The sequence below is a fragment of the Cavia porcellus genome, unplaced genomic scaffold (assembly GCF_034190915.1).
Source record: "Cavia porcellus strain 051 isolate PalLab524CR breed Dunkin Hartley unplaced genomic scaffold, mCavPor4.1 scaffold_6, whole genome shotgun sequence".
Taxonomy (NCBI): domain Eukaryota; kingdom Metazoa; phylum Chordata; class Mammalia; order Rodentia; family Caviidae; genus Cavia; species Cavia porcellus.
The window spans coordinates 56939551-56954440 of NW_026947489.1; the positions used below are offsets into that span (position 1 = coordinate 56939551).

The following is a 14890-nucleotide window of genomic DNA, read 5'->3' on the forward strand; positions in this document are numbered from 1 at the left end:
AGAAGGTGAGCAAGAGGACTGGGAAAAAGGCCCAGGGTGTAGAGGATGGTGGGAGATCCAGCAGCAGAAAGCCAGTACCAGGGGCAGCCTCCTTGAGCCCATAGGAGCCCAAGGCCTGAGTCACAGAATAGCAGCCCAGCCAGTATCTGGCCACCTCTTGGGTCCTGGAGGCACAGTGCACTGGGGAGCATCCTGGATCCTAGGTCTCCACCCCTTCCCCCAGCTGCAGCATAAGCTGTTTCAGTGGGGGCCCTCTGACCTTGTTGCCACAGCAACTGGCCTGCAGCTAGAATGGAGAAGCCAATAGACTCTTCTCCAGAGACACCCCCATCTGCCCACCCACAGGCTCCAGGGACATAGGGACATGGCAATATGGCCAGGACCATCAGAGGTATGGGGAGACAGATAGGACCTTTGGGACAGACCCAGAGTGGCACAGGTCACAGAGGAGAGGAAGAAAGGCAAGATATTGAACAAAGACAGAGAGAGAGGTACAGGGGGAAGGAGATAAAGATCAAAGGGACCAGGTGACCAGCAGGTCAGCCAGGGACAAAGGTAGGGAGCCTGAGTGTGGGGAGGAAGGGCTCCCAAGAGGATGGGGCCCATAGGGCCAGCAGAGCAAGCCACGGGGAGGCAGCGTGGTGCAGAGAAACAGGAACGAAAAACAGACAGAAGTGAAGGGGGAGAGGGGACCTCCTGGGATATGATAGGAGAGAAGCCACATCCGCTCAAGCGACAGCAATGTGGGGGCGCAGGTGTGTACCCAGCCAGCACCTGCTGCCCAAGATACCTCCCCAAGGACATCACAGCCTGCTAGTGCCACATGCCTTGGCTCTGCTTGCAATTCCAACTTTATCCTAGGTCTGACACTGAAGGGTGTCAGTGCAAAGCCAGTGAACCCTGGGCATGGGCACACTGTGTCTCTTCCTCCAGCCACACTCCCCCAGTCTAGCCTCCCCACCTCCCAGCAGCCCCAGCAACTAAATAATGGGGTTGTCTGGCTCTAGGCCCTGAGACTGCACAGAGCTGGGCTGGAGGCACCGATACGGCACAGCTGTCCTTGGTGGTGGCTGCCAGCAAAAAGCCCTGTCTCCTCCCCGCCACTCTGCTTCCCTGGGGCTGCAGCCCTGGACCCACTCCCCCAGGGTTGGCCCAGGCAGAGACCCTGGTAAAGCCCTGGGCAAAAACAGGAGGTGACACTGGCATTCTTTCCTCGCCTCTACTTGGCCCGTGCACCAGCTTGCAGAGGCCGCCCAGGTCAAGTCACTCCACAGAGAGGCACCAGAACTGTCGCTAGGCAAAGGGAGGCTGAGAAAACCAGTACCATCCTCAGTCTCCAGGGCCAGGATAAGAGGGGCCCTGGTGCCTGAGGGCTAAGGCCAGCTGCTAGACAACAGGAGATACCCGATCCCCATGGAAAGTGCAAAGAAGGGGGCAGGTGGTAGCAGTTGGTATAGGGTTTTCTGGGTCGCCACACCCTTGTGGAGTAGTAACCTAGAAAGGTGAAGAACTTGATGTTGGGTGGGGACCCAGTGCTAGGCACCCTGCCTGCATTAATGCACTGGTAACCTGACCTCTGTTTCCCAGAGTTTCTCCATCTGGAACTCAAGTAGGCCCAATTAGGTGATCCTCACAGTCACCATGACTCCACAGTAGCTCCTCTGGAGAGGGGTCCTGCACCTGTGCTATCCCAAAGGAGCCAGCCTGGAAGGAAGGAGCCAGCCAGAAGGAAAACTGGCTCTACCCTAACAGCTCCAGACCCCGCTGCCAAGGAGATCTGCCAGCATGAGCACTGGCAGCACGAGGGTTGGCATGAAATTTGTAGAGCTAGGCCCTATTGTGAACACTCCCTAAACATCCTGGTACCTTCCTGAGGTTCCTTTGTGAGCACTTTATCCCAGAAGAGGAAACAGTTCAGAAAGTCCAGCAACTTGACCATCATTATACAAGTTTCCACTTTAGTCTCAAATCTGGGATTTATGTGTCTTTTCATTACACCAATGGTCTGCAAACTTTAAAATAAAACTTCACATAAAACATTGCACAGCATTTTTGATCTAAAGGTCTTGGCAAAAAACATTGCACAGCATAAAAACAGACCTGTAAGTGTCCAGGGTCATTTTCAGGATATGGCAGACAGCAGCAAGTATAGTAGCTCTGGTCAGAGAGATACCGACTCCATGCCCAGAGCTGACACTTGCTAGCTGTGTGACTTCCGGGAAACTTTTTTGGTTTCTCTGAACTTGTTTCATCATCCAAAAAAACGGACATAAAAATAGTCTCTGTTTCTCAAGGCTATTGTGAAGATTGCACAAGATAACAGAAGTGACCCGTGTCCAGAAGGTACAAACCATCCCACAGTCTCTCCCTGCCGACCAGTCAAAGGGGATGAGCTGTGAGTGAACCCTCTTCTCCAGGGCCACAGTGGCCCCACCGTCACTCAGTGCAGTCCAGCGATGCCACAGACTGCACCTACAAAAGCACGGCATGGAGGATGCAGACCTTTGCAGGACCATCAGATACCCTCCAGCATGCCTAGGGGCACAGTGAACTCCTTGTGCAGAGGACACGCCCCTGAAGACAAAACCTGGTCTTCCTGCAGATGGCTCTATGTGCCCAGCTCCGAGCTGGCCTCATAAAGTAGTGGGCAGCAGGTTGTAAGCTGTGTAGCCGAGGTACCGAGCTGCAGCTCTCCCCTGCCCACAGGGCCCCGCCCCCTGCACCACCCCAACACGGCAGAGCAGTGTGGGAGGAGCCCCGCCCGGCGGCTCTGTTTATCACATCCCCGTTCTGCTCTGCTCTCCGGAAGCCTAGAGCAGCTGGACTGTGAGGCTGTGGCTGAAAAGAAACACCTGGCGCAGGAGGGGGTGGCGCTCCCAGGCGCTCAACAGTGGAAACAAGGAAACTGAGGTCGTAGGACAACCACACAGCTCTCCCCAGGTGCCGCTGAAGGCTGAAGTGCGGCAGAGAAAAGGAGCAATAGACAGAGAGTCCTATAGCCCTGTCCTGCCTCACCCGTGGTGACATCTTCCCAGACCAGTCACCTGGCAGAGCCTAACTTGACCTATGTTGGGACACCACCTGCCATTCTCAGCCACACCTGCCCTGAATGAACCAGAGGGGCCAGGTCCTTGGTTTAGCAGTCCTATAGACACCCCAAAAATCATCCATCAGAGTTAGGTGGGGACCCTGATAGTGCCGCCCAGCTGGCACACACCACACCCCGTCTTGGGTACTGCCCCTCGAAACCTACCTGATTTACCCTCTGCCCCAAGCCCCCAATCCCTTCCCCGCCCAGCCCAGGCCACGCCCCTTGCCACGCCCCCCAGGGCCCCGCCTACCATCTTTCCGGTAGAATGCGATCTCCACTTTGCGTTCCTCAGCCCCTAGCAGGGCCTGCGCGATTTGCGCGGCGGCGCGGCGCTGTGTGCGCGGCCCGTGCAGGAAGTCGCAGGTGCAGGGCCGCTGCATCACCTCAGCCCGCGAGTAGCCGCACAGCTCGCAGAAGCCGTCGTTGCAGTAGATGACGGCGCAGTTCTCCACGCGGGCGTTGGCGATGATGAACTTGCGGCCTGGGTGGGGAGGGGGCAGGCATGAGCGCGCACGTGAGCGGAGACCCTGGCCTAGAGGGCTCCCAGCCCTGCCCCCACATTCCCTCGTCACACCCAGGTAGCATAATGCTCCCCGCTGCAGGGAGCACAGCAGCGGACACTGGGGTCCCCAGCAGGAAGCGAACGCAACCGCGTCCCAACACAGGTGCTGCGACAGGGCACAGCCAGCAGGCGCGCCCCCTGCCTTCCCTACCCGACCGCAGGCTGGCTGCGTGGCTTCCCCTGGCAGGCCGCCAGCTGCCAGCCGCCCCCTCCGCGCCGGGGCCCAGGCCAGCCTGGCGGGTGTCAGCAACGCGTGTCAGCAGCCGCGGCCAAAGGATAAACACTGGGCCTAGAGAGGGAGCCCGGGAAGGGCCCGAGATGGCGCCCAGCGGCCCCCTGCTCCAGCTTCCTGGCTCCTGCTTCCTCTTTTTTATCCCTGATCCCAGTTCTGGGGCGCTCCAAGTAACTGTGAGGCAATCAGAGAGGAAGAGGGACTCTGCTACCCCGAGGTAGGTGCCACTGTCCTCGGTTTACAGATGAAGAAACAGGATCTGGAGAAGTTCTACCCAAGTCCCCAGCTCGTAAATGACAGAGCCGCTTTTGAGCCTCCTCTGACAGAAGGCAAAGGAATAGCTGGAGAGTCACAGGCAGAAGCCCAAGGTCACAGGGAACAAGGAAAGGGACCTCCAACTCCAAACCCTGGAAATCCATGGAGCCTCACCACAAACCTCAGTTACTGGCCCACTTGTAAGGACACAGGCCCCGAAAGGGGCCCCTCCCAAGGAATGTGAGGCCACCTCAGGATCTTCATTGGCCAGATCAAGGAGAAAGTCCCCAGTGAACCCATGGCAGCCAGACTTGGGTTCCCCAGCCCATAGCTGCCCTAAGAACCAGGCTGGTGCTAAGCTGCAGCCCACAGCTTGCACCAGGCAAGATGCTCCACAAATAAGAGCTTTCTATAAACAGAAGTTGGGGCCACTTTGGCCCCTTTCATGTAGGGCTTTCAGTAACAGTTGGCACTCTTTCTTTCCTCTACCCCTCCCCAGCAGGCACAGCCATCAGCCTGCAGGCCTGGGCAAGCCCCTGGCAAGGCCCAGCTGCTGAGGCAGGGTGCCTAGAGGCAGGTCCAGGCCACTGAGGTCTGGCCTCTTCCACCTTACTCCAGCTCCTCTCCCTAAACCTCGAGGAAATTACTTTTGGAGTTAGGTCATCCGGAAATCAGTTCCCAAGGTCCTCCGAAACTCCCAGGTAGGCATCAACATCAGGCCCTTTTCCTGTCTCCATTCCCACCTCAACCCAAGGCAGTCCAGAGCACCAGCCACACACACAAGGAAAGCTGTCCCTTGTCCTCATTCACAGCCTGGGAGAGAAGTTTCTTCGAAGGCAAGCCCCACCCCACCCCCACATCCTGAACACCAGCCCAGGGGAACCACAGAGGTGGAAACTAGTCCCAGAAAGAGAAGAGTCACTCAAGGTCACAGCAGTCAGTGGCAAAGGTTGGACCAGAAGCCTGACCTCCCAAATCCCAGCCCACATCTTCCCAGGTTCTTTCTGTGCTTACACAGCCAGCATCTGGAGCCTTTGGGAAGGAAAGTCCAGGGCCCACCCCCACCCCCAGGTCCTCTATCCCTTCACAGACTCCACCCCCTCAGGATCATCCTGTTCCTCCCTGGAGACAATGCTGCCTCCCCACTGACCCCTCCTCCCTGGCCCCACCACAGTTAGAAACACTGGCTGTCCTGTCCTATGTGCCCTCGGTCATGGGCAAGGAATGTCACCCTCTCCCACTCTGTGGCAGTCACACCCACTGTAGCACATGCAGGCTTAAGGACAGGGACACAAAACGCCCAGAACATGCACCCAGCCTGGGACACTTCTGGAAACCTCTCCTGCCAGGCCAGTACTAGGGGTGCTAGAGTCCCCAAAAGGTGACAGTGTCTACCCCAGGAAAATCCAGTGAGTGGGAATACTGTAGCCAGCCTGTGAGCCTCAGAGCTGTGGCAGCTGTAGGACACTTTCCCACCATAGGACCCACAGTTCTGTAACGATGTCACAGACACCTCCAAACTGCCCATGCAGGGTCACACACTGGCTCAGAGTTACAGACTTGCCACACACTCAGGAGCAGATCAGGACTAGCCAAGTCCACGTCCTTAGCTTTCACTTCACACACAACACACACAGGCAAGATCGAACACATACTGGACTTTAGGGTCCCACAGTTTGAGCCATATAAATCTCATGTCCCGGCACACACACAATCCCATCCTCTCCAGACACCAGGAGTTGGAGACACCTGCACACTCTTCTCCTGCCACCCTGGCCTGCACACTCAGTCTGCGCGGTCCCAAAAGTCTGAGATGAGCCTCCACCCCAAGACCCAACACAAGGCCCCCTTGGTCCCACGCCCAAGCCCCCCCCCCCAAGTCTGTCTTCCACAGTCCCTGGCTAGAGCGTCTGGACCCACCAGCCCACACTGACTCGCACTTGGAGCTGCACACGGCCCGGGCACGCCCCCCCATGCACACTGGGAAGAGCTCGACCCGCCCCCCCGACCCCTCCCCGGCGGCCCCCTCCCCCACTCACTCTGGCCCTCAAACTTGCGGATGATGGTGTCCAGGAAGGTGTTCTGCGGCGCGACGTGGCCCCTCCGCACTGGCATCCTGAGCCCATGTGCGGGCCGGGCGGGCCCCCACCCACCCCGGCCCGGCCCGGCCCCGCACTAGGCTTCGGGTGGCCTGGCCGGGCCGTGGTCCCCGCACCCCACGGCCAAGCTGAGCACGGGCGGGGCCGGGGCTGAACTGCGGGTGCCGGGTCCCCCCGCTCGGCTGCCTGGCTGACGATCGCGGGCCCGACCTCCAGCCGGCAGAGCTGGGGCCGCCCCGCCGGCAGCACACCTGTCTGCTGGCTCCAGCTGAGCCCCGGGCCCCGCGCCGCCGCGTCCCCGCGCCGCGCTCCCGGCTCCCGCCGAGCCGACAGCCGCTCCGGCGCCCGCGGCTGGGGCAGAGCCTGGGGATCGGCCCGGCCGCTCAAGGGTTAATGCGGCGCGCGCCCCTCCGCTCCGGCCCCCGCCTCCCCCCGCCCGCCGCGCGCACCCGCCCGCAGCACCGCCCTCTCCCCCCCACCCCGCGCGCCCGCGCTTCCCATTGGCTGAGCCGTTCGAGCGCTCCCCCCGCTGTCGGCGGCGGAGCCCCCAGGACTCGCTTGCAGCGGAGAGGGTAGAGGGGAAGGAGGAGGGGGTGGGGGAGGGGATCCTTAGGGAGGGCCGCCCAGGGGGACAGGTGCTACGGCCAGCTCGGGGGCTGCCGGGGAGTGGGAGTCGGGATTCCGCCCCCACCCAGGCGGCGTGCTGAGAACCCTGGTTTGGAGAGAGAGGCCAAGCAGCGGCTGTGTACACAGTGTGCGCTGGGAGCCCACGGTGGGAAGCAGGCTAGGGCCTATGCTCCCAGACGAGTCCATGGTCAGGGACACCCGGGCAAGGGGAGGTTCAGGCGCTCTGGAGGCCCCAAGCCAGCAGACATTGGGGTGAGGATGTCGAGCCCTAGAAGGAGTACCCCCAAGCACACACCGCACACAAGGCCCTCTGGGAGGTTATTCGAGGCTCTCCCTGGGCGACATGCTGGCTAGAGTTGCTGTCTCCAAGCTGCAAGATCAAGAAGCCCCTGAACGTGAGGTTCCAGCAAGGGGATCCCCGTGTGCTAGAGACATGCCCTGCCCCCCCCCACCCCCCCGCAGCTCGGGGCGGCCTCGCAGGCCCAATCCGCGGGCTCGGGGCGCTGCAGCGGCTGCCGCGGCCCTACCTCTTGGAAAACCCTGGCCTGCCGCAGGCCCCTCCCCCGCCAGCTGGCTCGCTCCAGCTGCGGCTCCCTTATTTAGGCAAGGAGGCCCGGGGATGCTCAAGGGCAGGCAGGGTGTCTGCCGGCCGCCTGCCCATCCCTGGCTGGCTCTGGGTAAGGGTCTCCCTGGCTAAGTGTCCCAGGCGTGAGCAGCCAGAAAGGGACAGGACAGGCCGGGAGGCGAGTGTTGACAGCTGAGCCAGGGTAGGGAGGAGTCTGCAGCCTAGCCACCGGTCCCCTCCCCTGCCTGCAGCCCGGATCAGAGGCCTGTCTGGATGGATGGGGCCACGTGGGGGCTCCTGAGGACTTGCAGCTGCCACTGTCCTTGGAGCAAGGGATGGGGTCTTGTCACCAGGAAGAACCATCTTGAGGATGGGGGGAGGAGAGGAACAAAGGGCAGGGAAGGAAGCCGCTGGAAGGAAGGCTGCCGGGAGACCTCTCTATGCAACTATCACAGCCCGCCCAGGAGCAGGAAGATGCAAACACCAGGCCAAACGGGGCCACTGGCCAGCAGATGACACCCTTTTTTCTTTGCTGGTGGGTGGGCAGTGACTCAGGAAGGCAGCCAGTGGGAGAGAAGGAGGTGGCTCTACCAGCTGATGCTAAAAAAGCCCAGAGGCTCTTGTCTGTACAGTCATCCTGAGGCCCCTCCACCTCCGGTGATGCCTGGCCTTTGGGGACATGAGCTCCCCCACCTTGCAACTTGCATCAGAACCCGATATATCTGGGTTACTGCTGACCCAGCCCCTGCCTGCCCCACACCTTAACATGCCTGGCTGCTAGGCTGTCTGCTTCATGGGAGTTGGGGGCGGGGCTTCTCTTCAGGAGAAGAGGTCAAAAGAAAGTGAGTAAAGACTGAGAATGGGTCCTGTGAAGAGAGTGGAAGGGAATATGTGAAGCCTTTCCCTCCAGATGGAGGGGACAGGACAACTTGACCCTGAAAGGCTGGAGCTACTCAGCCGGCCTGGCCTATGGTCCCCATGATGGGGACCCACATTGCAGGGCCAGGATTCTGCTTTTATCTAAAGAGGGAAGACGGAATCAGTGGGGCCTCAGACCTCCCACTCGGGGGGAACCAGGCACCAAATAGCCTCCCTTCTGTGCACAGAAGAGGGGGAGAGCTATTCTTTGGCCCAAGGAAAGCCAGATGCCTGTCTCTGTCCCCAACTCCATCTCTCTGTTCCCCAGGCACACACACACACACACACACACACACACACACACACACACACACAGAACTCACAGCTGAATGCAGACTTCTGACTCAAAGTTCAGGGGAGAGCCTGAGCCACCCCCACATCAGGAACTCAGACAAGAAGGAGAGACTATGAAACAGGACAAGCATCTCCAAGGCATCCTTCCTGGGTGCGGGCTCCAGGCACTAACAACAGATGAGCTTCGAGAGAAACTTCCCCCACCTCTGCCTCCTACCAGATTCCCATATCTGTTCCTCCTCAGGTCCAGGACCCAGAATCTGCTCCACCTTCACCCCTGGGGCCATTTTCAGGTACCATCCTGGGAAGAGCTCTCCCCCACCCTGCCTGCCACTGAATCAAGGGAAAGGCTGTATTTATAGTGAGACACACAGGATCCTCCCAGCTCCCAGAAGGAGACAGTTTAGGGAAAAAGTCTGCAGAAAACATCCTGCCCACCCCAACTGTGCTCCTGCTCAGTCTGAAGGAGTTGAGCCAGGACTTCCTGGGAGGAAAGAACAAATGGAAGCTTGGCGCTGCTGGTAGGCCCCCCAAGGAGCAGCCAGGCAAGACAGCAAATCAGGTCCAGGAGAGCAAGCAACACGCAGGGGACTGGGAAGCAGTTCCAGTCGGATGGATGCAGGAGAGAGCCTGAGGTGGAAGAGCTTCCAGGAAGCCCCAGGGGAGGAAGCAGCAGAAACAGTTTCTCAGAGGGAAGCTTAGATTGTGGGCTTTCTCCATGCAACTGGCTTTTCCAAATACAGATGGTTTCTGATAAGAACTGGAGTGAGAGAAAAGAAGAGAACCAAAGGAGCTGTGTGTTATCTCTCAAGGAAGCAGGTGCTTAGGGCTTATTGGAAGCAAGAAGGGAGGAGAAAGAAAGGAAGGGAGGGAGGAAAGGGCCCACTCACCCCACACCCTTAGCCAGGAGCCAAGCCTTCCTTCTCTCACTGCAGCTCCATTTGCAGCAATCCTGCCAACCACTGGACCATTCTACAGCTTCCTCCCACCAACACCAGACCCACACTGTCCCGGCTTCTTGGCATCAGAAGTAAGGTGTAGGAGACTGGGATTTGACTGGCTTGTGGTTCAAGTCCTGTTACTAGAGTTTCCTGGAGATCTTCTGTGTGCAGAGCCTGTGCCAGATGCTACGGAGGGGACAGGAAGAGTAAGCTGGCTCCCTCCTCCCAGGGCTTGACGTTGAGCACTGTGGGATGACAAGGGAGACCTGGTTCACTTCAAGTGGAGGAGCTGAGAGGGCCAATGGTGGGAGGAGACTTCAGAGCAGGACTTCAGAGGTCCAGGTGAGATGGGACAGGAGCACTGCAGGGAAAGGGATGTGAGCAAAGGTATAAACATTGCAGAATAGAGGTCATGTCTGGGGGCAAAAAGGGAGATTGAAGGGGAGCAGAGGTCTGAGGAACATGAATTCTAGATTGTATGCAAAGGGGGCACACTGTAGGGGTGGCAGCTCAAATGTCTGACACAGACAAGGGATCCAATAAACTGGTGTTATATTCATAACAGCTTGGAGAAACACACAGAGAAGAGGTGATTCTGTCAACTACTGCTACCTAGCAGCCAGCCCAACATTGACTGGCTTAGATCAGTGACAGCATTTGTTTTGCTCATGGACCTGTGAATGGAGGAGGTTCACACCAGACCAGGGACCGAAGGCCCATTTCCCTGTGTTTGATGACATGCCATCTCTGGGACCTCAGCTCAGACTAGTGGCCCCCTGACTTCTTCACAACACTGTGGCTGGGTGTGAGGGCAAGTACCCCAAAATAAGACCAGAGAGCACCCAGGCCCCCTTTAATAATGTATCCTTGAAAGTCATATAATGTAACTTCTATAATCACAGCCCATCAGATTAAAAAAAAAAAAAACAAATACCCCCACTGCTCCATGAAGGGATGTCACTGTCATATTAAAGAAAAGCGTGTGTGAGGGACATATTTCCCAAGTATAATCAGCTATACAAAGCTATGCTGAACAGGGTCAGAAGTGCTAGAGAAAGGCTGTGTCACTCTAGAAGTGTCACTAAATCTCATTTTCCTTACCTGTAAAATGAGGCCAGCCAACAAGCTGGTCTCAGATCCTTTCCAGCTGCCACAGTGATCCCTTAATTCTGCACAATGCTACTCCCTACCTACAGCCAGCACCTCCCTTCTCAATCCACACTCATTCCCCCTTACCTCAACCTGGATGTGTGGTTTTTTACCAAAGATGTATAGAGGGAGCTTCAGAGAAGGAGGGCTCAGGAGATCCTGGGGATCCCTGGGGAGCCAGGCCTTCCTGGGTGGTCAGGATCTTCTCAGGCACAGAAAAGTTCCAAAGAACCCACGTGTGGGTTCTCTCACTCATCCCTAAATGAGAAAGAAAAATGCAGGTTTAAGGTTTCTCTGCCTGAGACCCTAATAGCCATCCATCTCTTTGATTTAGGGACCAGAGTCCTCAGATGCAAATAGAGACTCCAAGAGTTCGTACCCAGAATTCAGCGAGCAGTGGAAGCTTCAGGATTCCAATATGAGAAGGGCTGATGGGGGAGGAGATGCTCTTTGTAAAGGGTTTGAGATACTTGCCTGAAGGCTCCATTTGCATGGATGCCTTTAAAAATATATTAAGTACTTAATATGTACCTAATGCTGTTCTAGGAAATAGGTGGGGTTTGTGGTCATTTAAGATAAAACCTTCAGAGGCAGGTGTGATGTCACACACCTATAATCCCAGTACCCAGGAGACTGAGGCAGGAGAATTACATAGTAATTTCAAGGCTAGCCTGAACTACATAGCAAGACCCTGTCTCAAAAAAAAAAAAAAGTAAAATAAAATAAAACCCTAAGAGTTTTCAGGTCCATAGATTGGGGTTTTATGTGGAGGTGACTTTGAAGTACTGGGTAGTATTAAGGAGCACCTCTGGGCTACCTGCTGGGGAAGCTGGACATTTCGGAAGTGTCTTAGCGCAAGCCTCCCGCTAGACTCTGGCTGTCTCTGTCCATGGTGCTGAAAGCCCATGCTAGGCTGGGCAGGACACCAGGGAAGGCAGGCCAAGTGACAAGATGGGCGCCCTCTTCAGGACACAGTGAGCTAGACAGCCACCCCAGACCAGGGAAGCGCTTCTGGAAACTCCACTCTAGCAGGTAGCGTATGAGAAACAAGAACTGGTTGGCTGGTCAGCGCTGAGGCCGGGTATCGTGTGCATAGAGAATTACTTTCCTCTCTCGCCATCCCAAATGCCGCCAAGAAACAATGTGAATGTGCTCTTGAGTTTTACACCAGAAACTCCTTGGATTTCTATGAGGATTTCTGTTGCTTTATGCAATATTTGAGCTGGAAATGAAACACCCCGGTTTTAGATGATAAAACAGAGATGCAGATGGTGTAGGCTCTTCCTGGAGGTTATGCTACAGTTGGAAATGGAGCTGGACAAGAAATCAAGCACCGGGGCTGCGAATTTAGCTCAGCGGCATAAGCGCCTGCCTTGCAAGCAGGCAGTCGTGAGTTCGATCCCTGGTACCGATTAAAAAAAAGGAAAAAGACAAAAAAAGAGAAAGAAATCAAGCACCTTGTGCCACCAAATGAGACTGGACTGGAGATTATACACCGTATATAACAAGAGCAGAAGAAATGGGGAACAACACTGAGAGTCTATGTTACCCCAGGAAGAATAGCCATCATCAAATAAGAACAAATGCTGTGGGGAGAGGTTGCAGGGAGAAAGGACTATTAGTGGGAATGTAAACTAGCACCCCCAGAATGGAAATCAGTATGGAGAGTCCTCAAAAAACTAAAACTAGGAATTCCATTGGACCTAACTATTCCCCTCCTAGATATCTTCCCAAAAGAATTAAAGATAAATAGTCCAGTGATACATGCATACCCATTGTATATAGACACACAATTCATAATATCTAAATCTTTTTAGGGAAGTCAGGCATATAGCTCAGCAGTACAAGCACCAGCCTGGCTAAGCCTAAGGTCCTCAGTTCAATTCCTGATACCAATAAATACATAAATAAATTTTTTTATTTTAAGGAAATCAAATATTCAGTGTAAGGAAAAAAATCGGTGTCATTTGAGGCCAGGGTGTCACCAGACCAGGAGGAAGGTCAGCCAGTGTATCATAAGGGGCTGAAACACTGCAGCTCCCAGAGTCAGGTGGAGTTGGAGACCCTGCCAGGAGCCAGGACCACCGAGGCTACTGAGGCTCCACAAAGAGCACACAGTGAAGTATAAAAGAGCAGGAGGGGAAAAAAGTGAAAAAGAGCTCCAGGCCAGGGCTGTAGAGCAGCCACTGAGATCATCCTCACGTATCTGTAGCCGCTGTGGGCCCGCAGGTGGAAGGTGCTTGGTTCACTGTGCAGGGTAGTTTGGCAGAGGCCCAGGAGCAAGCCCAGCACCCCGTCACCATCTACAATGGCACTGTTCTCACACACAAGCCCACTACCTCCATGCCCAATGCCATCCCAGCCGGCAGCACACAGGGAATGAAGGCCATGGTGTGGAGACAGAGGTCAGGGGCTTTGAGGCCTCGCCATGGGGCACAGCCCCATCACAGCTGTACTATGGCTCCCAGTTCTGGCCTGTGTAGGGCAAGCCCTGGTTTCTCGGCCACAAAGGCCATATCGCCAGCCCCAGTTCTGGAAAAAAAGTGCAGCTTCCTGCTCACCACATCTCCTTCATGGGACATAGTGGAGCTGCCGTAGAGCAAAGCTGCACTGGACACCAGGTCTCCAAGCAAGTGGTGGACACTGAAGGCCACATCTGCTCCTGGGTTGAGTACCTCTGGGCCTCCTGAAATAACAACCACTTGTGTCATCAAAGAGAGGTCTCTGTGTTTGGAACTGTGAGCTCTGTAGCCCGAGTGATGAGCTGTGGTCACAGTGCTTGCTCTCCCTGAGGGCCGGCTGCACAGCCTCACGAGTATGAATACTAGTAAGACACATGGGCAGAGGTTACCTGCCATCTGGACGGGCACCCACACCGTGTCCATAGCATCCCATATCTAAATCTTGAAAGCAGCCTGCATGTCCATCCACAGAGGAATGAATAAACAGAATGTGATCTTTACTCTGACCAAACAAAGCAAATATTTGAATCATTAGTAGCAAAATGGATGCATTTTGAGACCCCATAGTTAAGTGAAATAAATCAGACACACATACTTAAATATTGCATGATTGCTCCTATATGAAAAACCCAACATATAAATAAAGGGAAAAGTAAAAGATCAATAACAGGGAAAGGAGGAAGACATTTCTCAAATGTGAAAAGAGTAAGAGATGGACGGAAGGGGCAGGGGATGAAAAGGAGTTAAGATATGTTATGTACATGCACCAACTCCTCATAAGGAATGTAAACATTACATGCCACAAACATGTACTTACAAAAAGAGAAGCTGGTATAGTGGCACTCTCCTGTAATCCCAGAACTTTGGAGGCTGAGGCAGGAGGATCACTTAGAGTATGAGGCCAGCCTGGGCTACACAAGTGAGTTCAAGACCAGTCTCAAAAATAATTAATTAAAATTAAAAAAGAAATAGGGGTCAGATGTGGTAGCACATACCTATAAACCCAGTACTCTGGAGGCCGAGCCAGGAAGACTGCCATGAGTATGAGGCCAGCATGGGCTACATAGTGAGACCTTGTCTTTTTTTTTTTTTTTAATCAGTACCAGGGATCAAACTCACGACCGCCTGCTTGCTTATGCTGCTGAGCTAAATCCCCAGCCCCTAGAGACCCTGTCTTTTAAAGAAAGAAACAAAGGAAGGGAAAAGCTATGCTCTATTCATTCTGTTAACCTGAGGCAGAATTGAGGGTCTGCTCCAGCATGGTGGGAATGGGAGGGCCAGGCTGACACCAGCCCCAGTTCTGGAGGGGACCCACTCCTCCCCTTAGACCACTAAGTAGCCAGCACCAAGGCCTAGAGAAGGAAATTCGGGTTCAATGATATCTCCCCACCCTGTCCTTTCCCCCCTAGTATTTATCCATCACTATCTGTAACCCCACCTAGGAAAACACAAGGTCCTACAGGCCAGCCTGGGCCTTACAGGGTTTGTAGTTATTTGGGAAGATGAGATGTTTACATACACAATATCACAGGAGCCAAAAACAAGCAATAAACACTGAAATCACAGTCCTGGATACCAAACCCAGAGGTGGAGCAGTCCAAGAAGGCGTCTACTACAGGGGAGAACCTCCCAAGGCTGTGACAGGAGTTCAGGGGAAACCTGGCCAAGCTGAGAGCTGCAGTCAGGACCTTATCC

At 55.3% G+C, this 14890-nt stretch overlaps 1 protein-coding gene across 2 annotated transcripts in view; it reads right to left on the minus strand.

Moving 5' to 3' along the window:
* Positions 1-14890, minus strand: part of Kcnh2 (potassium voltage-gated channel subfamily H member 2) — a 42798-nt gene that overhangs the window by 22377 nt on the left and 5531 nt on the right. The window contains exons 2-4 of one of the 2 annotated variants that reach the window (XM_063249514.1): positions 10821-10991; positions 9534-9945; positions 3342-3572 (exon numbers count right to left, since the gene is read on the minus strand). In XM_063249514.1, coding sequence (XP_063105584.1) covers positions 3342-3471 — 130 coding nt within the window. In that variant the 5' untranslated portion in view covers positions 3472-3572; positions 9534-9945; positions 10821-10991. 2 annotated transcript variants of the gene reach the window in all.